Genomic DNA, 27622 nt, shown 5'->3' with positions numbered 1-27622 from the left:
CGATCTGAACTCGGCGGCTCCTACCGTCCTAGTGCCCAGATGAGGACTTATGTAACTAGATTACTTAGTGGACGTTAATAATAAAACAAACAAACAACAATTGTATAAGACGCTGACAAATGCTGCCGGTAGCCTGTCTTAAATGTGGCATGGCTGCCCACCGAGATTCCTTCGTCAATGCCAAGGCTAATTGTTTCCATGTTGGGAGCAGTTGTTCAGATCCAAGAATGCCGTCCTCGAACAACAAATCCATCGCTACGACACCATTCATCAATGTCACTTATCCTGAGACGCAAGGGCTTTCTTCAAAACAGCGGACCGTAGTTCACTCTTACGCTGCCCGAACAGCCCACGCCAGGGTGAGGATTGCCCGTGTCAAAGCATACCAACTTTCCAAAGCTATTAAACTCCAGCAAGAGCAACCAGGGCACCCTCAGGAAGTCGAACCAAGTATAAAGAAGACACCATTAAGATCGGATGTGGAGCTAGACTTGGAGATGCTGGCTGTGCTGATGTCGAACAGCGGTCCAGGCGGTCAAGGTTCAGGGAGGGGAGACCCGTTTGTGAGCTTCGCAAGGCCCTTGATGAGTATGGAGCACTTTTTGCTCGACCAATGTGAGTGGATCTAGGTCAGGTTGTCCCCGATGAGCGGCAAACCAACGGATTGACATTGCTTGGCAGATGTGACAACCGTCTCCCCATATCTACTAGAGCACTGTGCCAGGTTTAGATATCCCGGATCGCCATTTATGGATAGCATGATTGAGGAATGGATCCGACTCAGCCTCAGCGATGTAGGGTTTCTAAGCGGCATCTTGCTTATTGCGTCTCGGTACCTCTCCATTTTCCACCAGCCATATCACCCACTCCAGAATCAGTTGTATACCGAGCAAGCTACTCGGTACAAGCTAGTCTGTTTGCAGACTTTGAACGAGGCCATCTCTTTCAACACGGGACAAGGGCCATTCAGCGACTCAGTTGTAGCCGAGACGATGGTATTGGCGTTGGATGAAGTGAGAATCTGGCTTCAAGATTCATGGGCTGGTGAATTTTCCAGGGCTAACTGTATGGCTTTACTTGTAGATTTCACTGGGTGACTTGGAGACGTCTAGGCGGCACATGCAGGGTTCTCTGAAGATGGTAGAGCTGAACGGTGGCCCGCAGACGTTGGGCTTGAATGGGTTTCTAGAGATGGTTCTAAACAAATTTACGAATCAAGTAGGTCTGTCCAATCGGTTTTTGGCACCGGCCAATGCGAGTTTGGCATCGAACTCTTGACTTGGGGACTACACATCTTTGAGTGTTGGAATAAAGCGGACAAAGAAAACTTGACAGCCTCGGTTGATGTCGATATTGAGAACATTGTTAAACAAGCATCTGTATAAGACGGTCATGTGTATGGCGATGGTGTCGATTTCGATAAGCGATACGCATAGCAACACTTATTCCAAATTGTCCAAACGACCTCTCTGTGTTGAAACAGAAGCACTACGTGATCCTTCACTCGCATTGATACCTTGATCTTATAAAATCACCAATGTAGACATCATAAATTGGGAATGAACAACGCCTTGCACTAAAACTAAGCCAAGCTACCTGTCCTAGTTGTCGGGCTCAACATCATCCGTGAAATCAACTCCCTCACTTGCTTGACCGGCCGCCTTCTTATCCAAGCTGATGTTGTTGTTGAGCTTCTTCTGCTCCTCATCAATCTTATCCTGCTTGTCTTTGCCCTGAGCCTGCTGAATCTGGAGGGCAGTCACCTCCAAGAACAACTTGAGAACCTTGTTCTTGATCTTGCCGTTTTGCAATGCCGTCGCAGCGGAACCGCTTGCCGCCTTGATTTGACCGTTGAACGCATCAGTCTCGGCTGCCTCTGCAGTCTCTCGCGCCGCGTTGATGATGGCGAGATCGCTAGCAGAGACGCCCTTCAGATTACTCGTATCAATCTGTAGCTAATTAGCCAACTAGTACTTGGGTAAATGTAGAGAGATAGGGTAGCGTACCGGAAACTTTGCTTGAACTTCGGCCAAAGCATTTCCGGCCTTGCCATCAGAAACCTGAAAATCGGCGTATTTGCGGAATTGCAGCGCTCTCCTCTCGAGTGGCGTGCTGCTGATAGGCAGAGCGAGAGCAGAAGAAACCAAGGAGATGGCGACGAAGATGTTTGAAAAGAGCATTGTGAATGTGGTTGAAGGGTGGGGCAACGGTGATTTGCAGGTTCAAAAGACAAAGACGAGGGTGTGATTTTGGCGTGAATAAAGGCGAGAGTGTAATTTTGGTGTGCAAGTAGAAGAAAAGAAAGTAGCAATGCCGTACCAGACGTTATTGCTATGAATATTAAAAGTAAACGATGTGTTATTGGAATGGAATGTCTCAGACTGTCGAAAAAAAGTCTCGTCAACTGTGCAGTAAGTGAGGATTTATATATTCGGTCCCGCGGTTGAAATGAATCCGACAACTAGGGATACACAAGAAACTCGCTATACTAGCACCGAGGCAGGCCATGCCTGTGGTGTTTCAGGTGCTGTTACGGAGCCGCCTCCTTGAAGCTTCTGGGGTATTCCCTGTAGCTGTAAGCGAGTAAACGGGTGGATATGAACAAACACTGGACGGTTTTTGAGGGGCTGTCAATGTTGATTGAAAACTGGATCAAACCGGCGGTTATTGTTTCACAGTAAGGGGTCACACTGAATGATAGATGATATCAGTAGCATGCGGAATTACATGGTCTTCTTGTTGCTCTCGTGATGAGCGGCTTGTACGGAGCAATGGAGGCGGCGAATTACCGGCTTCGGGGATACGGGCGTCATTTGGGGAGCGAGCTTGGCGCCTGGTGGGGATACGCAAATATGAAACAACATCAGCCCATAATCTTGACAAAGACGGGCTTCATAGACAAGTCCTAAGCATACAATCGGGGAAGAAAAAGGGAAAAGATTGTTTAGCGAGAAGTTACCGCGGGATACGACAAGATGCCTGACTTTGGAAGATGTGCATACCGTAGAACTTTGCCGCAGGTTGGGCAAAAAAGGACCCAGTCAATGTGAACTCCGCTCAATTGGCATTGAAACAATTTCAGGACGAGTCTAGGTTACACCCAACTAAAAGATCCAGGACATCGACGAAATGGTCTCCTCCGTCTATAGGGACTCTCTCAGCGCGCAGGTACACATCGGGCATTGGACTTTTCTTCACATGCCACTCGTCGAAAGGAAAAGCCATGGAGTGGCTAAACATGGGAGTCGCTTTGCTCCATTCGAAACCGTCATACCATGTTATACCGTCACTCTCGAGTCGTTGTTTGCCAGAGAAGTTGACTGGTATGACTTGTATGAATATCCGGTCATCAGTCAACAAGCGATGCAAGACAACTGATATTGCCCGGTCCTCTTGATCTAATAAGTTGAAACTCAGAATAAGCATTCCCCCATATCTACGTTGGGAGTCGGACGAAGACAAGAGCCCGATCCCGTAGTCGAAATCATACGAACTGCTGTCGTCTACCCAAATGGGGGTCACACTCTTTGCTGAACCAGTGTACTCCAATCGACGGAAGATGACATCCCCGGGGCGAACTTCGATTTGCTTTTCAGGAGCAATGGAGACGGTCTGCTTACTTGAGACTGATGAATAGATAATGTTCTTTTGGCGCCGGTAGCACAGGGTGCGAGGGCGACTGACTGTCCAGCCGCCATTCGCCAAGAGGGGGAGAATCACTGAGCTGGACGATGAAGGGTCATCCTCAAAGTGGCACAATAAAGCAGCGTAATCGAGGTATCGATACTGGGCAATGTTTGGTTCCTTCCAGTGATACAATGCACGCATCTGTTGACTCCACATTGGCATGTCGAGGCGAAATGCGTCGCGGCCAATCTTGGTGGGAAGGTTTGGATTGTCTGTCCTCTTATAGAACCATGCCGCCTCTCGTGACACAATAATCTTGCCCGAGTGCTCAAAGTCTTTCGGGGATGCGGCGAGCAAGCCGAACAATTCCAGCTCACAGGTGGCCGAGTCTGGCCGTGGCGGCTCCTTTTCGTGGAATGCCGAGGAATCGGAAATCTTGGACGCGATATCCGCCTCGTCGAGGATTGGCCCCCACGCAAACAGACTGTGATCGTCTGGAGTCGAAGCCATGATGGCTTCTTGGATTCTAATGAATGCCCTGCGACCTTCACCGTAGATCATGGGCATGTTGATGTCAAACAATCCCAAGAGGCAATAAGCAATGTCTTCTAGTCGCGAGGTCTGCCGCAGTGCCGCCCATGACATCTTCTGCGCCACGCTCGCATGTCGCAAGTCTCGACCTTGCAGATATTGTTTGTTTATCCTGGTGATGGCTGAAACAATGTCGACGAAATCTGTTTTCGAGCCGAGCCGGGTCCAGTCACTGGAGTAGAAGATGAGCTTCTCTGGGGGTGGCGCGAGGAGCTCCTGCAACGTCCATCCACGAGTGAACCATCGGCTCTTTGCCATGCGCTCTTCCAACACGGCACGATCAGACGTTGCTTCTACATCAGAAAGCAGAACATGGCACACATGGGCATTCGTGTACCAGCGAAACATGGAGTTTATCGCCTCGGTGAGCTCGGCACTGCTGGACTTGTCGATGCAACACCTGTAAGAAGAGTGAGAATTTGTACATGTGCTCTGTGCCGCGATAGGACAATGACCGTGGAAAGACATACGTATCAACCCAAACCCACTCAAGCCCGTCTCGCACGGCTTGCTCGCGACACGCCAGGATCTTGGCGCATCCAGCTTTGAGTTTGACATCGGACATGGACAGGTTTCGCCAGTCGTGATACGTAACCTCGTCGGGCCCCCAGGTGTGTGAGAGGATGGCATATCGTGGAGTGGCATCGTCCGAGATGAAGTCGACCATGCGCCATTCGCTGGCGTGCAGCAGCTTCATTGGATCAAGAGTAGATGGAACTTTGTAGCGGCAACAATCATCACATCGAGGCAAAAGGCTTCAACTCATCCACCAGCCATGACACTCAATCTCGATCGATTCCTGGGGCTGAATGGGCCATCGATGTGGGCGGGGTAAACAAATCAGGCACCCAAGCAATGAATGCAACGCCCAAAAGTATCCCATCCAGGTCGATACTCAGCGAACCGCCCTGTGCCCAATCCCTCGCCCAAACCAAACCAGCAGCCAATCCGCTCCATGGACGCTATACCGCCGGAGTGGCCACTGTCGATGAGATCAATCATGGACAGTTCCAGTGGCCGCACCCACCAAGTCGGGCTGCCAAACGCCCTCCAGCATAGCGGCGTGTGGAGCGGGATTCGTGGTGGATCGTATGCGGCAAGATCTAGGCGTGGCACAGCGCTGGTTAGTGCTGGGTTGCATGCGCTGATTGACTGACCTGTCGGTTGGCGATGGAGATGATGAAGCTGGAGGTGAAGGCGATTGACGAGATTTGGCAAAGGAAAAGCCTGTTATTGCCTGAGGCTGCAGGAAACGACCTGCGATTGTCTGCTGATGCCTGAGGCTGCGGAAAAAGATACAGGAGAAGGACCTTGGTACCTAGGTACATGTACCTACCGATACCTGACGAGCAACACGTGAGCGAGAGAAAGTCTTTCCTCGAGTAAATACAATTAGAGAATACATCTAGCCTGCAACCTGGCAACATCTGCAAGCTTTAGTAGTACCTCTAAGGGACCAAATTCCAAGTCTTTCGACCACCCAGCGAGCCTGGCAGATTCCCTCCATCCTTTCCCCACTACTACTAACTGCAGTACCCCCATGTACCCATGTAGTCAATACAGATTCCAGGTTACCAATGATATTGGAGCTGGCCATTGACATATGACTGATTGACGAACAAAGAAATAATGCAGTGTGCATGTACTGAGAGGCCATCCAAGGCTTCCATTACCGAATCATCAGAAATGCGGAGCTGGATATCATGGCCTTGTAGTGCGTGAATGGGATTTTTAGGAGTAAATTCACTGCATTGTCCACTGTTTGAAGAGGCGGTTCATTGCACGAGTGCATCATACCTAGGTACCGTGTAAGAAAAACGAACAAGTGGTCGACAGCCATCTTATAGGAAATTCCAAACACCTCGTCCATTAAGCGTCATTTCATCCGTACTTCTGCCGAGGCATATATGTGCCTTTCCTCGTTCAGATGACCCTAGCGGCGGAAATATTCTCCGTTGAAGATGAGCGTGTGAATGTAAGAACCATCCGCTCCCATCCACCCCTTGCTTGTGCAACTATTTCCCATCAATCCGACCGATAGCGAACGTTGTTGATAAGAAACCCCTGACAATATGGAAGATCATCATGAAAATCAGATCAAGCCAGTCCAAGTCCAATTCATAAAACCGATTCAAGGCCAGCCGGGACCTGAGTGGCGCGACAATGAGACAATTGTTCGCTCTCACACTTTGAAACACTATATCCGGAAGCAACGTTTTCCTTTGTCCGTATATAACGGACAGACTGAGAGCAACCACACACCTAAAGGCATAGAACATTACAAAGGAAGATACCGGTTGAATCCGACTCAAAAGTCTACTAAGCAGACAAAGCGGAGAAGCAAAAAAGGGCAAAAACAACACGCCATCGATGCAAATGTTTGACAGTGACACCCAAGGTCGATATGACGAGACTTATGCTTATTTCTTCTCCTCAGGGCAACATGCAATATGATTTACCCGCAATGATCGGTGGGCGACTTGATCCGTTCGACTCATTTGCGCCAAATCTGAACCCTATGAGCCACTCATTAATCCTCTACTGTAAGCTCAATGTTACCAAGATAACCTTGCCCTCACCTCATATACATCTCATATGCGCTGATACTCTAACTTGTAATGGAATACAGATCATCAAGTCTTCTCCATGAATTCTCCCATCCTCAACTTTCCACGGGATTGTTTTCTCCACTCGACGCCCGACTTGGCGTGGTTTCATTCGATTCTGTACATCGTATCTGCAGATTACGATGTCAAACTCGGCGTGTCCGACTCTAGCTTAAGCCTGTACCACGGCGGCGCTAGCTTTCAGTGTATAAATGCAGAGCTACAGGAAGAGGTGATACGTGACTCGACAATTTCAGCAGTGGCATTAGTTGCTTCCAGAGAGGTGCGCTGCCCTTCCCAACATGCGAGTAATCGTATTCTAGGGTTTTGTTAACATGTATGCTTTCCGACAAAGGGGATATGCGGCAACTTTGAAAAGTCAGAAATACACATGCAAGGGTTAGAGCGCATAGTGAACAAGCGAGGAGGGATACGAAATATAAAGGGAATACATGCGCAAATAGCGACTTGGTAAGTTGTGCGATATTTGCCGTTAGTTCATTGTAAATCCGGCCACTGACTGCATGCATATAGGTGTGACTTTTGTTACTCAAATATCTGGAACCTCCAACCGCGCTTTTCTCGTCTCTATAATATCCCTCTAGAGAAAAGCGTTCGAGACCTTGATCTGACCCCTACTGAATTTCCGGCCTTGAAAAGTATTGCCTCCAAAAGTTCAGAACTGGTTGGCATCTTACAGTCACTTCACCAGGTGTCCTCTTCCGCCAATGCTACCGGTTCCGCTTCCGATCTTGAGAAAACAAACATACAGATCTACAACATCGAATATGATCTGCTTATGCTTAATGAAACCCCGTACTCTCGAAAGACTCACAGATTACCGAATGAAGCCGCCGCACTCAAAGTGGCTGCCCATCTGTATCTCTACTTATTACTACGAAAACTTCCAAGCGGCTCGCCAGTCTTTTCAGAGTTGACTACTCGATTAATAAATGCCCTGAAAAAGTGTGATCAAGTATCCGAGGAGTCGCATCAAGACCGACTGAGGTGGCGCCTGTGGATTTTATTTGTTGGCTATGCAGCCGCTGCCGAGAGAGAGAATAAGTGGGAGTTTGTGAAGGGCACACGGCGGACATGCAATGCTCTTCATGTTACAAGTGAAGCCCAGCTGAACAACGTGTTGAGATCAACAGTGTGGCAAGAACCCTCGTGTGAACGTTGGGCTAAAAGTCTGTGGGCGGACTGTTTGTGTGAGCAGTGCTTATGAGTTTTGCCGCCCGAGGTACAGCCTTTGCTAGCTTTCTGTTGATAAAGGGGACAAAATACTAGAGCATTTTCTTCACTAGCAAGATGGAATTACCAACGGTTTGATATACATCTACTCTAAATGTATTTCCAATTGGCTATATTCTTTGCCCAGACAGCCTAACAAAGTCGATAAAAGTGTAAGCATTCACGCCTGTTCACCTTGCAGAGACGATTGCCCTCTTACTTTCGTAATAGTCCCCCACATAATTCCCTTATCATCTTAAAAACTCAAGTGGCATCCTTCTTAGCATATTGGATCATGGGATTTTCTTTTTGTAGTGGCAACCTTTGGTAGGCAAGCCTAGGCATGGGTGATACTAGAGATAAAATCTGTCATGGACCCGCCAAGTTCCACATACCAGATTCGGTAATTTTGAATCGTCTCCAATAGTGGTTTAAATTAGCAGTAAAACCGACCCCATTGCACGCGGCCTCAGGGAAGAGCCATCTAGATCACCATTGAAGAAAATCTATAAATCTGTTCCGTAACCTTCTGTCTGATGGCTGTCACTATCAGTTCAAAACTCATACTTCAAGTCCAATGTCGACATGGAGCTAAACCTCGCAAATGTCATGTTTTTTGGCCACGGCGCTATCCTACTCGGTAATGGACTGTACATGATGCTATTCACCGAGAGAGCGCTCAAAAATCCCAAGATGAACAACGCACCCAAACCATTGGTTACAACATTGGGGTAAGCATATAGAGAAATACTGCATTACTCTCCAGACATCTAACAATATTATAGCATCATATGTACAAGCCTAGGCTCAACGTTTCTCTACGCCGCCTATCAGAATAATCGCGGCATCATGGGAATTAGCATACTCAATCGTGCAATAGGCGCGTTGGCTTTTTTTTCGATAGGGATGCCGAGTATGGTCCTCTACGAGCTTGGAATGGGTGGCAGTCTTTGGTTCGCCCTTTGGCTTAATAAATAAATTGGAACATGTCGCGTTGTGATTGGGCTACACAGCCAAAACATGATCTGAGAAACTTTGAACTGAGTACGAAGTCATTGGTCGGGGGAATATGGTGACAAGTTCTTTAGATGTGACGATATAGAGGATGATAACTCGGTGGGTGGCTAACGAGTCCTTTTTATCGCTACAGTTATGAGCCCGGGAGGCTATTTAGTCTAGTGGTATTTAGCCTGCAGCTTCTACTCATACTGCTACTCAGGTCTGTGGTTTAACAAGCCGTAACATCAGATTACAAGATAGTTTAGTCAGACATTTAGTGATTACTAGCTGAATCTTCTTTTTAACTGGGATGTGAGTAATAACATAAAATACAGTAACTCGTTAGGTAACTAACGGGTCCTTTTTAATCGCTACATTATCAATGTCGTAGCTTTTAACAGTCGGTGTCAACGCTAGCACTTTTGTGAGTTACATTTCTTCCAGGAGAGGCTCGATCAGATGGAGATACCCTCCGAAGCGTCCTGTAAGCTTCCGTATCTACGGAGGATTTTCTGACGTATTTTAGTACCCACTTACCGTATCACGCAATTTTTTTCCTGCTCTTTTGCTGTGGACACGGCTGACAGGATTTGTTTGGGGGGCCGATGTTACAGTTGCAGGCACATGACTCACAGTATTTTACAACTACAAGAAGCACCTGGCTGCCGTTCGACCCGGAAAGTGCACGGATGCTGCCATACGCTTATAAGCCGTCGATGAACCATCCGATCTCTAGCCTCTAGATGATCAAGATTCTGTTATATACTAGAAGAAAAGGAGGATAGTTGTCTGCCGTATCTGAGACGGTACAAGCACAGTTTTTGAACAACCAATCGAGAGGTTTTCTTTTGTTTTGCTACATCAAGCTATTTAAAACAATCAACATGGCACAGGTAAAGGTTTTAATAACTGGAGCGTCAGGATATATGTAAGTGGCTTGTACAATTCGTTCAAAGACACACTCTGAGTAAAAGCAGCGGCGGTACTGTGCTACAGACATTAGTCAAGGACTTTGGAAGCGAAATCTCACTTTCTGCGCTTGTCCGGTCTGCAGCGAATGATGATGCGCTTAAAGAAAAGGGTGTTAATCCAGTTTATTACGACGGTTTCCATGATGTCGAAACAATAAAGAAGGTCGCATCAGAGCATCAAGGTAAGTGGGACAACTTTTATATCCATAGGTCATTATACAGCTGCCTCCTAATTGACGATATTGTGTCACAGTCGTTGTCAGCTGCGCGAGTTCTCTCGATGTGCCGTCCTGCTTGGCTTTGGTTGAAGGACTAGGGATCAGAAAACAGGCTACAGCGCAAGATGTATTCTACATCCACGTAAGTGCCTCAAACTTGAAGAATGGTCACATGAGGCTAAAGGTAGCCAGACCTCTGGTACATCGAATTTTGGAGATCAACCCATCACAAAGGTTGAGCTCAAGAACGTGACCGTCAGAACCGATAAGGATGACATCTACGCATGGGAGAAGGAACACGCCGACACCTGGCCTTCTAGAAAGGTTGATGTTACAGTTATCGAAGCTGGAGAAAGGCTCGGTGTTAAGACTATTATTACAAACCCGCCACTGATTTGTATGTTCACCGACGCATTACATATCCGATGTCTGCAATACTTGACTCTGGCTAACATATTGCTCACAATACCAGATGGCCGGGGAAATGGAATAGGCAACCAAATTTCCATTCAAATCCCTCCGCTTGTCGAAATTTCCTTGAAGAAGAAGCAAGCTATTGTGTTAGGGAAGGGTGAAGGTGTAAGTTGAAACACGGAGAAGACGAAAGGAAAAGATGGCTAACTCAGCATCCATTCATAGCTTTGGACAGTCACTCATGTCAACGACGTCGCTGCATTTTACTCAGTTGCTTTAAGGAGATATCTCGACGGAAAACCTATTGACACTGGGAAAAACGGCTACTATTTTCTTGAAAATGGCGAGGTCTCGTGGCTGGACATTGCTAAGCAAATAGGCAAGATTGGGTATTCCAAAGGCCTGTTTCCCTCGGAAGAGCCGAGAGAGATTAGTTTCGCCGACTTTTCAGAGGCACTCTCAATTCCCCATTTGAAAGACCACGACATGATTGAGGTAGTGTGGGGATCCAAGTAAGTGAAAAGGTCTCAGAATTACTGATCAAATGACTGATACAATTACTCAGTGCTCGAATCTCATCTGTTAAAAGCCGGGAGATTGGATGGCAACCTCAGTATGGCCTCGCAGACTTTTTCAAATCCATCGAAGAAGAGTTTTAGTCTCACAAAGCTGAGGAAACTCAAGGCTAAGAAGTCTGAAAGCAAAATACAGCGATATCATTTACTTGACTCATCTGTGAGCAAAGCGTAGCCCCCTGTCACGCCAAGTGTTAGCCTGATATCCCCGAATGTAGTTCAGAAACAAATAATCGGTATGAAGGGCTGTGAGGTACTAGCAAAACATAGGGCTATAGCTACCCAAGAGCATAACGTTTCGTCATGCACCTACTCATCAAAATTAACCATACTGCGTGTTGTTAGTCTTCACTGGAAGATAGCATACCGGCTGGCAATGTCGGTTCGGAAATACATCCCTTCGAATTGTATAGCCTTCACCCCTTGATACGCACGCTTGACTGCAACCTCCAGTGAGTCGCCGTACGCGGCAACCGAGAAAACCCTACCGCCCGCAGTGTGTAGGACATTCCCTGTTCGCTTCGTACCTGCATGAAAGATGTGAACATCTGGTGAAGAAACCGGACCAAGTGAGATAGGTTTGTCTATCGAATATTACCCAAGATATCCCGTTGAACATGTCACGACGTTGCAAGCATAACCGGAACGAACGCCTAACTAGGTATCTTGAAGAGTTCCTCAGATGCATGCCAACAATACTGAAACCAGGTCCGCATCCTGTGAGAGAAGTAACATCGTCGTCTGTGTTTCTGGATCTCCAAATCGAACATTGTATTCTAGAACTTTTGGGCCAGATCGTATTATCATGATTCCCGTGAAGAGTAGGCCTCGAAAAGTTCGGCCCAGAATACTTTTCGTGAGATGCATGACTCCAAATAGTGAAATATTGACATGAAACGCTGGAGTCACCCACCTTCAGCCCGTAAACCATCAAAGGTAGGCTTCAGGATTGACTCTTCGATGTTGGACATGACCGCGTCTGTAACAAATGGACCGCCCTCGAACTCTCCCGATTCCAGGAAGTAATTTTTGCTTCAACGCTGCTTATGACGCAGTTCTTTGCCCAAGCTGGGCTAGGACAGTCCCCCCATGCCGTTGTAATTCTTACAAGCCAATACAGCATCCTCAAAGTCATCAGTACATTTTTTCACATCACGAATCCCGGAGAGCTGAGCTGGTTGATAGCTGGATATAGCCTCACCATTGGCTCCTGCATCCCTCTCTCCGGACGCTTGCGATTATTTCGGCCACAAACCTTTTTTCATTGCCGGACTTGTATGGTACATGCTTTGGACGATTATATCTGGTGTTTCTATATATGCATCTCAATACTTATTCATCATCTCCAGAGTCTTTTGTGGCATTTGTCCGTCAATGTGTATCCCCAATGCATTGGCAATTCTAGGGCGTGCTTGTTCCCCCAGGGTTAAAAAAGATGAGCCCAACAACATAGCCATTGTGTTTTCAATGACTAGTTTCTTACACCACCAGTTCAATAGCTAAAGTTGGACAGAATATCCTCTTCAGTCTATATGGAGGGCTGACACCTGTTGGCGTTATAGGCGGCGCCACCATATCTGCACTATTCGCCGAATTTGTATGGTGGCCGTGGTCATACTGGTTCATGAGCTGTCTTACTGCCTTCATCTAAATCTCACTACCAGAGTCTGCAGCCAAGACCATGGCTGCGAGATATTCTCTGGGCAACAGACGTACCTGCAGACGCTTTGGGGATTGCCGCATTGGTATTCTTCAACCTTGCCTGGAACCAAGCTGTTGTTACGGGTTGGGCGACGGCGTATATACCAGTGTTTCTAGTCTTGGGGATTCTCTTCGCGATTGCATTCTTCTACATTGAAGTCAACGTCTCTCCCTCGCCGCTTATCTCATTTTCCATCCTGACCGGCGATGTGGCATTTGTCCTCGCCTGTGTTGTGGCCGCATGGGGTGGTTTTGGGATCTACGTCTATTATTTCTGGACAACCATGCTGATTGTTATAGAAACACCGCCGCTGTTAGCTACAGCGTGGTTCTCGCCTCCAACCCCCGTCGGTCTTGGAACGGCAGCTCTGACAGCTATCTTGTGGCCAGGGTTCACCCCGCCATGCTTATGGTTATGGCAGAGCTTGCGTGCTGGCTGCATGTCTCTTACTGGCAACTTTTCCTCCAGGGCAGACTTACTGGGCTCAACTGCTTCCTAACCTGATTTTCGCGCCTTTGGGGCTGGATATGAGCTTCCCCGCTGCGATTATTGGTGAAGAGAACACCAAGGCATGGCCATGAGTTTGGTCACTACTATTGTAAACTACAGCATCTCTCTCAGCCTGGGGATAGCGGGGACGGTTGAGCAGCAGGTGACAAAGACAAGACCTAAAGGTCCAGCTACGGTGCTCCTTGGATATCACAGCGCAGAGTACTTTTCGTGTGGCATAGTAGCATTTGGAGTTTTGTTGAGCATTGTTTTTATATCGCGCGCGCGGAGAAAGGGCAGTTCAAGATTGTCTCGAAACACGAGTGATGTAGAAAGAATAGAACATTGGAGAACGCATCTAATTTGACATTGAATAGAGCGTTGAAGATCTCATCTCATTTAATATAACACAAAGTTTTATAGTTGTTTCAAGTAAAAAGCCCCTCATCGTGCATCTAGATGAAGCCATCGGCATCTCGAAAAGGAACGGGAGAACTTTGCGATGCGAACTTGCTCGTCCGATACGCCAATGCCGGTGCTCGCAGACATATTCCTTATCGCGCCATCTGCATCGAGTACACACCATCAAGTCTTTATGCCGACGCCGGCCTCGGTGCAAAGGCCTCCTATGGGAAATGGTGAACCGAAATCGCCGAATCCACCAACAGAACTAGCAGAGTAGATGGTGTGCACTATTTTCTACTGCCGACCCTGTTGATCGCAAGTGGAGGGATGAAAAGACGAAAAGTTGTAGTGGAAACAAATGGGTTCCTCCGAAGCCGATTTAGCATTGCTTGGATCAGGCCAAGACCAGATGATGGGTGACGATGCAGCAAGATGTACGTGATGGGTGCACAAACATTTCGACGGGACACCACAACAAAGATCTATCACTTCCAGGCATCACAGAACGATAATGAGAGTTTTATATCATATAGTCCTAACTTGTTTCATATTCACATAATGATTATAAAAAAGTAACCAACCGCTGTAATCTTCCAATATGCTGCAAAGTGCCAGAAGACACCCGCCTCATTTCGCAACAGTTGCTTTGATAGCAGCCGGCACACAGTTGGAGTCGTACGAAGGAGTTCCCGTATAAGTGAAATACTCCACATAAGACCACGCGCCGTAATCGAGATCGAAATCCGCTATGCACAGCCGCCAGCCGTTGATAACCTCCTCCGGCTCCGTGTAAAACAGCTCATATGTATCACCACCATCGGGGGAGTTCAGCAGCCACCCCGCGTCGACTGCAGGCGGGTAAATGGTGGCATTGGCAAAGCTGAACAAATAGGATGACGAGGTGCCGACGCTTTCTTTGAGGTTGATGAAGCCAGTGGGCCCGAGATCGTAGAAGCTGCCGTCGGCATTGCGGCCTTGGCTGTACAAGACTCCGTCCTTCAACTTGGCAGCCAAGACCGCATCAGCGGCATCTACGCCGACGTAGTGGAAGGATCCGGCTGGGAATCCCTGCTCAACATCATATTGGTTTTCCCGTAGCCTCAACTGGAAGTTGCTATCATTGTTTGTGCCCATGACGACGTGAAAGGTATAGCTTTCAGTCGTGGTGTTGACGGAGAGTGGTGCGGCAAAGGCAATGGTGGAGAGCCCAAAGGCCGCCGCGATAAGCGCAAACATGATGAGTCTTGATGATGAGGAGAAGAAGAACTTGGGGCTTTGATGCCTGAGACGATGGCAGGAAATAGAAGAAGTGGTGGCTGCAGATATTAGTAGATTAGTGAATTCTTGGCGATATAAATGCCATCGGACATGAAAGGAGGGGTTACATATAATTTGTCGAGCTCTTGGTCAAGGGTTATCTACATGCAGGCTATACCCCACGAACCAATTACGGGCAAACGCTGCGATGCATGAGGAACCGCCTCAGTCACAGCATAACGCTATCCTGTTCGAGAAGGAAGAGTCGAGGATTTGGAAGATAAGAGGTCACTGTGCATGCAATTATTGAAATTCCCAACCTCCATGGAGATGTTGTTGTTGACGGAATGGTAGGACGAGATCACGCGTCTGAATGTGTAATCCGTTACTGTATTGCCTGTTGTCAAGAACCGTTACATTGATGGGCTCTTCTCCACTACCCTATCCTGAACCCTCTTTTGGAGAAGACAGGCACTGATACATAGCGTCATACAATGCATATAAGTCAACATTTGATCTCGTATGACGGGGGGAGTCGTGTAGCATTTTACAGGTTGGTATTCTGAGCCAAACTAGTCATAACGATAACATTGCCACTGTCAAGGTTAATAACTAATAACAACGTAACCGTTCTATTTCTTTCATGGGTAGACACAGCCATCACTATTCTTCACTAACATGATAGATATCGTACGCACTCATTTAATAACGCCATCTAGCTCGATTCAATACGGATATGCAAATCGATATCCGGCGTGATTCGTATTTCCGGCTGCATACTGCTGCTGCTGCTGCTGTGCTCTGCAGGGTTGCATTGCCGTTACTCCATCCTTGACATCACTTGACGCCTTATCTACATACCTTCCTCATCCAGCACAACCTTGTAGGCATCACTTCCAAGCTGCATGTAGGTAGTCTACGGCCTTTGAGGATGAAATCGGAGCAGCTTTGCTCTATATAAGAGTTCGTGTTGAGTCTGCAATCTTGTAAACGTGCTGTTGTCGTAGCATCTCCTCATCCCTCTCTACCCCTTTGCCATTGACTCAATCGACGTGGCAACATGCTGTTCAAGTCGCTCGTCGCGGCCTTTGGCCTTCAACTCGCCGTTGAAGTCGTCGCAAGCCCTCTCTTGCGCGACAAGGTCCCAGCCAAGCGTGATGTTCCATCTACCCACAGGCTTCATGAACGCCACCCGCCCCGCACGGCAAACCACTGGACGAAACGGGAGAGATTGTCCCGAAAGACTGTTTTGCCCATGCGCATTGGCTTGAAGCAGCGGAATATCGATGCCGGACATGCCAGGCTCATGGATATGTCAGTCATTATCAATCTTATCAATCTTACAAGAGAGCCTGGAAAGGAAAGACTAACACTCGAGGCCGTCCATGTAGCTCTAACCCGAGATCTCCCAACTATGGCAAACACATGACGGTCGAGGAAGTGACCGACTTCTTTGCTCCGGCACAGTCTAGCGTGGACGCCGTGATTGAATGGCTTGTCTCTTCCGGCATTGATCGCAAGCGCATCGGCCAATCGGCAAACAAACAGGTGAGTGACAGCTATTGATGCTGATATCAATACGAGTTGAATACTACACTACCCAGCACATACACACAGACACACACACACACACACCTTCATCACCCCCTCTTTCTTTTCCTTGATTCCACATTCTAACAATGCATGTTGTATCTGTAGTGGATTCAGTTTGATGCCCCGGCTGAAGAGGCCGAAGACCTCCTGGTGACCGACTTTTACTACTGGGAGGACAGCACCGGCTCACACAGGGACATTGCGTGTGAACAGTACCATCTGCCAGCCCATATCCAAGAGCACGTCGACTATGCGACTCCTGGCATCCGGTTGCGCGCAAACAATGTCATGAAGCGCGATGCCGAGAAGCGCAATGTCAACAAGCGTGCGGTGACGAACGTCCCAGGCCTTCGCGAGGGCCCTCACTTTACCAACAATGTCGCCTACATCAATGCCGTGAACGATGTCCCAGGAGTCAATTCCACCTCTTGCAGCAGCTTCATTACCGCCGATTGCGTCAGAGGTGTGTTGCTTCAATCTTGTACCAACCATGCGTGCAGAGACTAACATTCTACACAGTTCAGTATGGTGTTCCCAATGGCACGACAGCCGCCGACGGCAATGAGCTCGGAATCTTTGAAGACTTGAACGACCATTACAGCACAGCTGATCTTGACGCATTCCTCGCGGCCGTTTACCCGTAAGAAGTCCCTTGCAATTGACTGGCCGTGGAAAAGACTCATTCGTCTCTAATGCCGCAACAGCGATCTCGATATCCCTGCCGGGACGTATCCTGAGAACCGCTTGGTCGACGGTGCCATTGGATCTTACGAAGACATCGTGGCCACTATCGGCACCCAGTTTGGTGGTCTTGGACTTGAGTCTTCGTTGGACTTCCAGTCAGCCATCCCCCTCATCTGGCCCCAGAAGACGGTCTTGTTCCAGACAAACGACGAGTACTACGAGATTGTGGGAACCGAAGGATTCTTCAACAGTAAGACAAAACTCCCGTCACTCTTCTCAACGTGTTGTTAATCCGCGTTAGCTTTCCTCGATGCTATTGACGGTAGCTACTGCAGCTTCACCGACTACGGCGAGACTGGAGATTGCACTGATCCTTCATGCGCCGACCCTGTTTACCCCAACCCCAACTTTGACGCCCCCATTGGATACCAAGGAGAGAAGCAGTGCGGCGTGTTCAAGCCTACCAATGTCATCTCAGTCTCCTACAACGGCATCGAGGATCTTCTCCCCAACAACTATCAGTACCGCCAGTGCGACGAGTACCTGAAGCTGGGCCTGCAGGGAGTCACCGTCGTCTTCTCCTCTGGTGACTACGGCGTCGGCACCCACCTGGGCTGTATTGGCCCCAACTCGGAGCCCAACGTTGGAATCATCTTCACTCCTGGTTTCCCCCAGACGTGCCCATACATCCTCGCAGTCGGCGGCACTGAGCTCAGGCGGGCAGACCCCAGCGCGCCTCCAGTCGAGTGGGAAATCCTCGAGGAGGTGGCCACGACTCAGTTCCCCAGCGGTGGAGGCTTCAGCAACATTTTTGGCGTCGCCGATTACCAGACGGACGCTGTCAACGGCTACTTTGACACAGTCGAGTCATCTCTGCCGTTCAAGTCGTACAACCAGACCATTGTTGACGGCAACTTTGACAACGTCACAGATGTCAACCAGGTTTATAACCGCGGTGGCCGTGGTTTCCCTGACGTGGCGGCCGTGGGAGAGAACCAGCTCATTGTTTACGGCGGCCAGTTTGGCACCATTGGCGGAACTTCGCTGTCGACGCCCGTCTGGGGATCTCTGCTGACTCTCATCAACGAGAAGCGCATTGCTGCTGGCAAGAGCACTCTTGGATTCGTCAACCCAGCTCTAGTGAGTAATCATAAGATCTCATTGTGTGATGTTTGTAGTACAGCGGCTAACACACTCTCGCGTTAGTATCAACACCCAGAGGCATTCACCGACATTACAGAGGGAAACAACAACGGCTGCAGCTCTCCTGATCAGACAACTCTTTGGGGCTTCCCAGCTGCTGCTGGATGGGATCCGGTGACGGGTCTTGGGTATGTTTCTCCCCTCTGTTTGCTTTCGTCGTGTCAATGGCTTGGCTAACCTAGAAATGCAGATCGCCAAACTTTGCCGCCCTGGAGTCGGTTCTGGTCGCTCTGTAAGCAAGAGGTGCCCATGAAGAAACTGCGGCCATCTACGCACAAAAGGTGAGAATGCACTATAGGGAGAAAACAAACCCATCAAATGCAAGGTACTACGCATAAGTAATCATGCTCGGTAGTGCCGCGTGGCGAGCGCAGGGCAAATGCATCGCATATATCTAGTGCACCTAAGAAAGGTGTTGTATTGGGTAATAACCTAGATATACATACATCATCAAGAAGTAAAATTTCCATCACAAAACATATTTCGTTATACGTTCCTATAGTAAGCGCCAAGTAAAAAGTCTCAGCCAAACGGCAACAATAGTCTGGTTTGGAAGAGCCACTCAAGCGGATGTATTTGATTGCGCGGCTTTCAATGCGTCTGAAGAATGACGGGCCATATTATTGTAGAGAGCCCAACTCTCTTCTTGGCTAACCTTTGCCTTGAAACGTGCGAAGCTATGAAGTCGAATAAAGTAATTCACCGTACAGAATCCAGCCGTTGTACCATCCGTTGGAGAACACACTGCCTCCCCCCTCCGTGGTTGGCACCATTTATAATAAGTAAAGTGACGCCGCTGCCATTTCCGAGGTATGTATGCAAGCGCCTATATACTCCACAGCGTCTGAGCTAGGTCTCATTTCATAGGGTAAAGGAGAGCAGGTTCAGGTTTTCATAAGATTGAATATACATCTGTTGAACTCTCAGCCCACGTTTGAGTCAAGTATAAATTTTCTTCAAAGATATAAGTCATTTTATATAATTATACTGACGCAATAGCTGGTGGCTGATTAGAAAAGTTGGACGTCTAGAGATTATACCCTTCTGATTGGTCTCTCTTCGTCTACTATCACTGCCCAGATATTCACTTATTTTTAATCAGGCTGTCATGTTAGGCTTCAATGCAGATATTATCAAAATTCTCAAGGCACGTACACTCGCATAAGCATTGGGCATTCTTAATGATGCCCAATGTTGTAAGAAAGAAACTGAATAAATGCCTTGCACTAGGGTCTAATATCTGAAAGGCTTACTATTTTGTTGTTTGAAATATCTGCAATAATGGCAAGATTCATCTTCAGATCGCTGCTTAGAAAGCCAAGGGTGACGATTAGGAAATCAGCTGGCTTTGCTTCTCTCAGCTTTTTTGTGTACACATGTTACGACCATCTGTACCCTCAGTCAGTCGTACAACAGCAACAATGCCAGAATCCTGGCAAGTCCACACTATACACCGCAGCTAATACCGGCGTCTACCCCAAACTTCCTGATCAGCGAAGCATCCGCCTGATAAAGCTTTACGGGGCCGCAAGCCCAGATGACGATATATATACAGATCTGGCGACAACCTCCATCGATAAATTACCGCCTTATGAGGCCCTTTCATATACATGGGGCGGTCCAAAAGATCAAGTCATATATGCCAACGGACAGATGCTTTTGATTACTCAGAACGCACAAGATGCTATCCGGCAACTCCGCCCTAAGCCAGGGGAATTTAAATACATATGGGTCGATGCAATCTGCATTAACCAAGAAGATAAGTCCGAAAAGAGCTCGCAGATTTCGATGATGATTGAAATATATAAAAAGCAACACGGGTTGATATCTGGCTTGGTAATGGCAGTGATTCAAGTGATTTCATCTTGAAATGGTACCGCCTAATTACGTTGCCTCTCGCCCCAGTCCTATGGATAGATCGCAAAGCCATGGGCCTTTATTATCTGGACGATACACATATCGGTGCCTTGTTGTTGCTCATGCTGTGCAGTATGACTCTTCAGATGACCCGGTTTATGGCCATTTTTTTGGGACATGTTGTCCCAGGACCATTGCCTATATTTAAAAGTTGCTTCTCTCCCCTGGTCTTAGCTGTGGCGTGTACTGACCTATCATAAAGACTTGAAAACAAAACTCGCACATGGTGAAGCCGAACTGGAGTCAAGATCGTATTGGAAAAGAGTATGGACGATACAAGAGAGCAACACAAACTCGAACTGCGTGATTCTCTGCGGATCATCTGAGCCAATCCACTGCGACACATTCTACCGAGCATCGGTCATTACTGCCCTTTTACGTGCTCGGATAACTCAATGGGATACGACGACTTATGGGATACACCTAAAAAATCGCTCAGAAATTCACCTTGCCAATATGGGCTTTCACCCGTTGATACTGCAAGCTCTTTGCTATAAGGAGGCGTCTGAAGAAGTTGACAAGATCTATGCCATGAGGCATAAGCTACCAGACACCTTTGGTACAGTTCCAATAGATTGCTCGCCGCTTGCTACTGCCAAAGTCTATACAGATGCCGCACATAGCCTTCTCAATGCTTATCACAATGTTCATTTCATCCGGTTTGCATGTCACAGAGATAGGAGTGACGGACTACCTACCTGGGTTCCCGCTTGGACAACTACCTCCAACTGGCCACGCTGGATAATGGACGAGAATGAATTTCCAGCGCCCCCTCATCCCGCTCTGGTATCCAAAGGTTGCACGAAAAGTGTCCTCAGAATAAAGGGGCTTCGAGTCGATACCCTTACAGCTAATGTTAGCGACGTCCTCCCAGCAATGATTCCCAAAGAAAACCGAGCTCGCAAATTTAAACTCGGAGACTTTTCTTGTACACCAGAGGCTGTCACTATTCTTCAAGCTTGGGTAGGAAGCCTAGGTTCAACAACAGGAAGGAGTACCCACGTCAATCAGTTTTTCCTGATGATTAGCCGTCTGACGAAGTTTAAAGAGGACCCCAACAGATTGCTCCTAGCTTTGAAAAGCTTTCATCATCATAAAGATGGGTCATACAACATTCGGGCACAGCCACGAGACGTTCCTCGCTTGGAATCCAGTTTAGAGGCAATTTTGGAAGTGACAGATGAGCAATGCTTCTTTCTGACTACTAATGGGCAAGTTGGGCTGTCAAGAGCACCAGTTTGCAAAGGGGACGAAGTTGTGCTGCTGACGGGCGAGTCATTACCATATATCATTCGCAGGAGCTCTCATCGGTGGGGGAGATTTACGGTAGTTTCGCCCTGTTTCCTTAGCAATGGATGGATGCACAAGTCATGGCTGGAATGGGATTGGGAAGGGCCTATGAAGCAATTGGTCCAAAAGGCAGATTACGAAAATTGGGAGTGGATTGAACTAGTATAATTCTTTATGTATTCGCAAGGCTGAGGAACGCTCGATAACTATATCGTCATTGGCACCTCACTGTCGAAGCCGCTTTAAAGACCGACACACGCCAACAGCATTTGGCAGCAATAATAGTGTATTCTCGCTGCATTTCGTAATATTGGATATCTTATCCTCGAGTATCTGGAAATTTTCCGTAGACGATATCATTTAACCGTATTGCTCGTGCCGACAAATTAACTTTTGGTGCCGCAAAGACAATCTTGGCGATTAGCTTTTTTCTGGGGTACAAGCTTCACTGGTTAAAACATGTACAGCTATATTTTGTCCAGTGATTTCCAAGTATAGATGGCGTGCTCAAGCATGGATAAGGTACCTAGTAAGCTGCAAGGGGCTGCCGTAGTATTATTGGGTGATACGGCATCAGCCGTTGGGGATTGTGTGAAAGCTTATTGAGAATGGTTCCTAACGTGGCGATCTTCTAGGCGTTTGGTGAAATGCGAAATGTTGCTTCCTATTTGTGATCCCTTGAACAGGCGTTGGGTTTGAGCTTATGAGTCAACTCAAGATGGAGTTTACAACTGTAGTTCAGCCACCTTTTCTATAGCAAACGTATCGCCATTATACTTTTCGTTATTGCCCTAGGAGCTGCAGAATGCAGTCTACTCTCTTATTTACCTCTTCAGCTCGTCCGAACTTTCTAATGGCATCTTGGATAACTTATAAGTAATAGAACTATGATAAATTAATAATGTATAGACGTATATATGAGAGGAATATGTAAATGGTAGTAAACAGTCAGGGAATATAAACGTTGTAGTAGATAGTAGAGGAATATAAATCTAGTAGAGGTAAGTACTGGAGAAACATATAAATTTGTAGCAGATACAAGCGGAACGAGACATAGCTCAGTGGATGGATATACTTTGAACATATGCAGAGTTCCATAATATAACCCCAGTTTTTGCCTCTTACATACTAACTTTTAATATTGCCATGACGATTGATTAGCTTTTCCCGTACAAACTTTGAGGATCGCCTATATAAACCTCCCTCTATCCCTTTACACCTGCTCCCACAATATCCTCCCCATTGCATCTACCAACACATTTGCTTCACATCCGAGCCACATCCTCTTCAAAACAATACTATTCAACCACCTTCACAATGCGCTTCTCTACTCTCTTCAACATTGCCCGCCTCGCCTTCTTCGCAGTGCCGTCGGCTGCTTCAATGCTCGAAGTCTTCCATGGCACCTCTTGCGAAGACGAACCAAACGGAGCCCTGACGCAAATGCTATACGCGAGCCATGTTGGGTACAGCTTCTGTTCCTTTGCCTACAGTTATGGCTCGAGCATAGTCGTCCGCTCTGGCGAAGAACCAGACAATCCAGATTGGCCATACTGTGAATGGAAGTTCTACAGTGATGACTCCTGCCAGGTCCCTGTCGCAACGATGAATCCCGAGGGCCACAACTGTGCTTGCACCGTCCTCCCCGCGTTCCGATCCTATGAACTCGACTGCCTCCGCCTATCAGGGGATCGAAGAAGACGAGTGCGAGCTCGACAACGTAACACGGTCCCACGAACCATCGACGCCGGCCAGGGATACACGCTCAAAGAACGCAACTTGACTGAGCCAACAATGGATGCAAAGAACATCAGTTTCCCACCTGCGCAGTATTGGGGGGGCACCTGTGACCGGCCCGTGCCTACGTTCCGAACCAACCTGTCGTTTACCAGCGCCTCACAGGTTCGCAACATGGCCAGTATCATGGTTGACAGGTTTGAAGTGATCGAGCCGGGAGATCCAGGATTTGTTGGCAACATCTTTCACGCAGCGCACCAGCACCTGCACCCCATATTTACGCAACTGGAGAGACTCTGGAAATTTGACAGGGTGGTGACCGCTAGTGGTCCCCTACATGTTACGATGGAGTTTACAATCATCTCGGCGCCTGGATATGCTCTCGGGACAGTCATTGAAGCAATCAATCCCGAGCGGATGCCGCGGATACTCTACGTGCTGTATTATACAATGCGCAGGCACAGTATGAAGGCTGTGAAATTTCGGCTCAGTAGCATAAATGAAGGTGAAGCCACTCCTATCACGACAATGGTTGTTCGTGTTTTGGGTTCCGTCGATGTATAGAAGGAATGGAGGAGATGGAGGAGGGGAACCACGGCGTAGTTTGATGTGGCATGACCGAGTCTGGTTGTTGTATACTAAAATTGTCAAGAATAGAAATGTAGTTTCATTGAAAACAATTGATGGAATAAATAATAGCACCAATTTTGAGGCTGTAGATGATGCAAATCAGGGCGTTTGTGGTGTTTTGCTGTAATCTGGAATCCTGTCACCCCCCAAAGTTAAACTCTCTTGTGGCTGCGTAGAGTTCAATGTCGGAATAAGATGCATAGGAAAGCCTTTTACCAAATATTATCAGTGTTTGATTATCCAAATAGATACGGCTATAGGTACTTCATTGTATCATCATCGGGTATTATTAAAAAAAACCCCGAATCTCAAAAATTGAGACAAGAGATGTTGTGCCGACATGGAGTAAACCCGCTTGTTGATACCACTTAGCTTAAATCCCTAAGCTCTTATTACAACGACTATCTTTAGCCAACACCATCAATAACATGCTACTGTTGAGGCTATTTCTCAAGTTTAGTACACTGCATTTACATATTACAAAAAAGTTTGTCTCTGAGGAGCCATGTATCACCCAATAAAACTACGGCAGCCCCTTGCAGACCTCCAAATATGGGATCCACCGACATTTTTGGGGTAAATTAGTCTCTGGCCCCCAAACGCCACTCTCTACTTTAAAAGCGATTCATGCGCCGTTCTTGTGAGTCTTTATTGCAAATTGTTGCTTCGATGTGTCGGGGTATCGGAAATCCGCAACAGGACAGCATGTAATGTTACGCCTCGTAGACACGCGTACATCCAGTCACACCGTATCTAGTCCTCCATAATGTTGCAATATCATGTCCAGATGAGATTTGACAGTAAGTTTAGAACAAGATGTAAAATTCAACGCGTTCAAACTTCACATATTGACAGACTACAAATAGTCTTGATTCATTAAATTCTCTCATAAAGTGTATTACATAAAAATGCTTGGTATCAGGCTTCCGCTCCGCAATTCCAACTCCGGTATTCGCATACATAATTCATCTCTCCTACGCCTAGACTTTGCTGGTCTTCTCCTCGTGGTGCACCTCGCCAATCTCGACGGCCTTGTTGTCGACATCGTGGTGGACGACTTTCTCGACGGCCATGACGGCTTGGTCAGCCAGTTCCTTGTCCTCAAACACTGCGGGGGGAATATGTCAGCAAACTGGATCAAATGCAACAGGTCATAGCATGAGGAAAACTTACAAAAGGCGAGCTCTTCCAAGGTTCGGCCAGCCGTCTCGGGGAACAGGAACCAGACAAAGCAAATCTCAAACGCCAGCCAGCAGCAGTAGACAATCAGCCACCTCCAGCTAATGTTCTGCAGGCCGATGGGGTTCACAAAGGTGGCGAAGAAGCCAGCCAGACGCCCAAAGAGCTGGAAGAGGGAAATACCGCGAGATCGTTCGGCATACGGCCACAGCTCAACGAGATAGGTGTAGGTCAGGGCGTTGTATCCAATGTTGTAGCAGGGCTGGTAGGCGAAGATGAAGAAGATGGTGGCGGCGCCCGCAGCCTTGTTGGGGTGGTTGGCCAGGTTTCCAGCGATGCTCTGCTGCATCGTCACGGTCCAGCAGATGTAGACGACGAGCAGACTGCAGGTGCAGATGAGATACATGGTGCGACGCTTGAAGCGGTTGACGAGCAGAGACACGGTGACACCGGCAAACAGAGACCAACAGGCAATGGCAACGTTAATCTTTTGCTTAAAGACGGACTCGGTTTGCCCAATCATGGCGAGGAGGTCGCCCAGGTAGTACGAGATGAGAGTGTTGCCGGACCACTGGGTAAACAAGCCGAGGAATGAGGAGATCAAGCTTCGTCGTCGCATGCCGGCGGTGGCAAAGATGGAGAGCCAGTTCTTCTTGTTGTTCTCCGACTCGAGCTCAATCGTGGTCTGGATCTGCGCCATCTCAGCGCGAACAAACTCGGAGTCGGCGTCGCCTTCAGCGTGGTACTTGATGAGGATCTCGTTGGCCTCGGCGCTGCGGCCCTTTGTGACGAGCCATCGGGGGCTTTCGGGCAGCATGAAGACGAAGACAATCTGGATGACGGACGGCACCATCTGCAGCAGAGAGGGGATTCGCCAGCCCCAGTTGTTGGGGATGCTGTTTGTGCCAAAGGTGATGGCAGCGGCAACAATCTGACCGATGAAGTAGGAGACGTTGAAGAGAGATGTGAGGACGGCACGCTCCTTGGGGTAGCCAAGCTCTCCGATGAGAGACGAGCCAGAGACGATGCAGGTCGGGATTCCGAAGCCGAGGATGATACGGGCAACAATGTACATGGCGACTGTATGAATTCGAGTCGTTAGACGCAACATTCACATGGGAAAAATCATACACTGGGGAGAAAACCACTCACCGTGCTGGGAGAAGCCCTGGATCAGTGCACCGATGATCATGATGGCGGAGCCGCCCAAGATGGACCAGCGTCTGCCAAACTTGTCGTTGATGATGGGGATAAAGGGCAGCGACAGAATGGCTCCGAGAGAGTATGCCGCCGCAATGATGCCTTTGAGGGATCCCTGAGGATTATCAAAGTCTAGAATGCGTATAAATCAAAACTGCACACATGATTGATATTACCCAAAAAAGGGGGCCTGGAGGATGACCTACAGTCAACCCATGACGGGACAATCTGGAGAGCGTTAATCATCTGGGAATCAAACCCAGACGTCAACTCGATCCCCATGCATGCCGGGAAGAGAATGCAGTACAGGTATCTCAGGTTCGGCTTCTTGTACCACGGCACCTTGTCCTCGTTGGCGATGACGGTGACAATGGGATCAGACGCCCCAGTCTCCTTGGTGGTGGGCTTGAGGAAACCCATGATAGGCAAAAGTCAAGTCAACCGGGACAGAAGAGGAAGGTGTTGTTGGGATGGAGAATGATTGAAGCTGGAAAATGGATTCGAGAGGCGACGATGCCTTCTTTTTATTCTGCAACATTGTCGTCGGGTGCTGGACAAAAGGAGCCAAAAGTAAGCCGAATGGCGATTTTTTTTCAGCCAAAAACACCAGACTATTGCGGAGAACCCACCAGTCAGGCCGTTGCCAAGGCCGGCTAGCGCTGGGGGATGAAGCCAAGGGCCTGGGATTCCGTTAGTCTGGCTTCCCCTCAAAATCGTGGAGTTGAAGTCTGGGGTTGTTGGAGAGGCCTAGTTTGGGAATGTTCGGGGAGACTCCCCGAAGACAACTGGGAACGGGCACCGCGGTTTAAGCTCGTATCCCCACATCAGCTCCGAACAAGTCTGCGTTAAAGCCAGAAGTCCTCGAGCCGGCGTTGCGTTTAGCCTCATCTGGTCGCGGATCCTGGTCGTGAGTCTGGAGTTTCGACTCCACCTCCATGGGGAACCTCCGAGATCACAAATGCTTCAAGCCCACTCAATTAAACGGGACTCTGCAATCAGATGACGGGCGGTGCTGCGGCTCTTTTTTGCCGTTGGCCGTTGGAAAAAGCCCCCTGGCTACATATAACGCACATGGTTGCTTAAGAGTATATAACTAAAAAAA

At 48.0% G+C, this 27622-nt stretch overlaps 8 protein-coding genes across 8 annotated transcripts; 4 read left to right on the top strand and 4 right to left on the bottom strand.

Moving 5' to 3' along the window:
* Positions 1–227: 227 nt before the first annotated feature.
* On the top strand, positions 228–1278 carry Triagg1_10178 (transcriptional regulator family: Fungal Specific TF; the record flags this gene model as incomplete). Its single annotated transcript, XM_062894221.1, has 3 exons — positions 228–615; positions 682–1013; positions 1084–1278. 3 exons carry the CDS (start codon positions 228–230, stop codon positions 1276–1278), a joined length of 915 nt encoding a protein of 304 aa, XP_062750918.1.
* A 323-nt stretch (positions 1279–1601) lies between these two features.
* Positions 1602–2180, bottom strand: Triagg1_10177 (uncharacterized protein; the record flags this gene model as incomplete). Its single annotated transcript, XM_062894220.1, has 2 exons — positions 1602–1949; positions 2007–2180. The coding sequence occupies 2 exons, from the start codon at positions 2178–2180 to the stop codon at positions 1602–1604; spliced, it is 522 nt and encodes a 173-aa protein (XP_062750917.1).
* An 898-nt stretch (positions 2181–3078) lies between these two features.
* On the bottom strand, positions 3079–4915 carry Triagg1_10176 (uncharacterized protein; the record flags this gene model as incomplete). Its single annotated transcript, XM_062894218.1, has 2 exons — positions 3079–4618; positions 4689–4915. 2 exons carry the CDS (start codon positions 4913–4915, stop codon positions 3079–3081), a joined length of 1767 nt encoding a protein of 588 aa, XP_062750916.1.
* Positions 4916–9940: 5025 nt separating this feature from the next.
* On the top strand, positions 9941–11318 carry Triagg1_10175 (uncharacterized protein; the record flags this gene model as incomplete). The annotated part of the gene is made up of 7 exons (XM_062894217.1): positions 9941–9984; positions 10034–10209; positions 10281–10387; positions 10438–10642; positions 10718–10824; positions 10885–11171; positions 11225–11318. The coding sequence occupies 7 exons, from the start codon at positions 9941–9943 to the stop codon at positions 11316–11318; spliced, it is 1020 nt and encodes a 339-aa protein (XP_062750915.1).
* A 3139-nt stretch (positions 11319–14457) lies between these two features.
* Positions 14458–15066, bottom strand: Triagg1_10174 (uncharacterized protein; the record flags this gene model as incomplete). Its single annotated transcript, XM_062894216.1, has 1 exon — positions 14458–15066. The coding sequence occupies one exon, from the start codon at positions 15064–15066 to the stop codon at positions 14458–14460; it is 609 nt and encodes a 202-aa protein (XP_062750914.1).
* Positions 15067–16147: 1081 nt separating this feature from the next.
* Triagg1_10173 (uncharacterized protein) lies at positions 16148–18803 on the top strand (the record flags this gene model as incomplete). The annotated part of the gene is made up of 8 exons (XM_062894215.1): positions 16148–16401; positions 16479–16635; positions 16786–17143; positions 17200–17320; positions 17385–17614; positions 17666–18504; positions 18571–18695; positions 18758–18803. The coding sequence occupies 8 exons, from the start codon at positions 16148–16150 to the stop codon at positions 18801–18803; spliced, it is 2130 nt and encodes a 709-aa protein (XP_062750913.1).
* A 4288-nt stretch (positions 18804–23091) lies between these two features.
* Positions 23092–24075, top strand: Triagg1_10172 (uncharacterized protein; the record flags this gene model as incomplete). Its single annotated transcript, XM_062894214.1, has 1 exon — positions 23092–24075. The coding sequence occupies one exon, from the start codon at positions 23092–23094 to the stop codon at positions 24073–24075; it is 984 nt and encodes a 327-aa protein (XP_062750912.1).
* A 1046-nt stretch (positions 24076–25121) lies between these two features.
* On the bottom strand, positions 25122–26940 carry Triagg1_10171 (uncharacterized protein; the record flags this gene model as incomplete). The annotated part of the gene is made up of 4 exons (XM_062894213.1): positions 25122–25249; positions 25315–26400; positions 26473–26652; positions 26727–26940. The coding sequence occupies 4 exons, from the start codon at positions 26938–26940 to the stop codon at positions 25122–25124; spliced, it is 1608 nt and encodes a 535-aa protein (XP_062750911.1).
* Positions 26941–27622: the final 682 nt, after the last annotated feature.

This window comes from Trichoderma aggressivum, assembly GCF_033847375.1.
Source record: "Trichoderma aggressivum f. europaeum strain CBS 100526 chromosome Unknown scaffold_066, whole genome shotgun sequence".
In the NCBI taxonomy this organism is placed as follows: domain Eukaryota; kingdom Fungi; phylum Ascomycota; class Sordariomycetes; order Hypocreales; family Hypocreaceae; genus Trichoderma; species Trichoderma aggressivum.
Note: the sequence above shows the minus strand (reverse complement) of the source record. Positions and strands in the feature narration are given on the sequence as shown.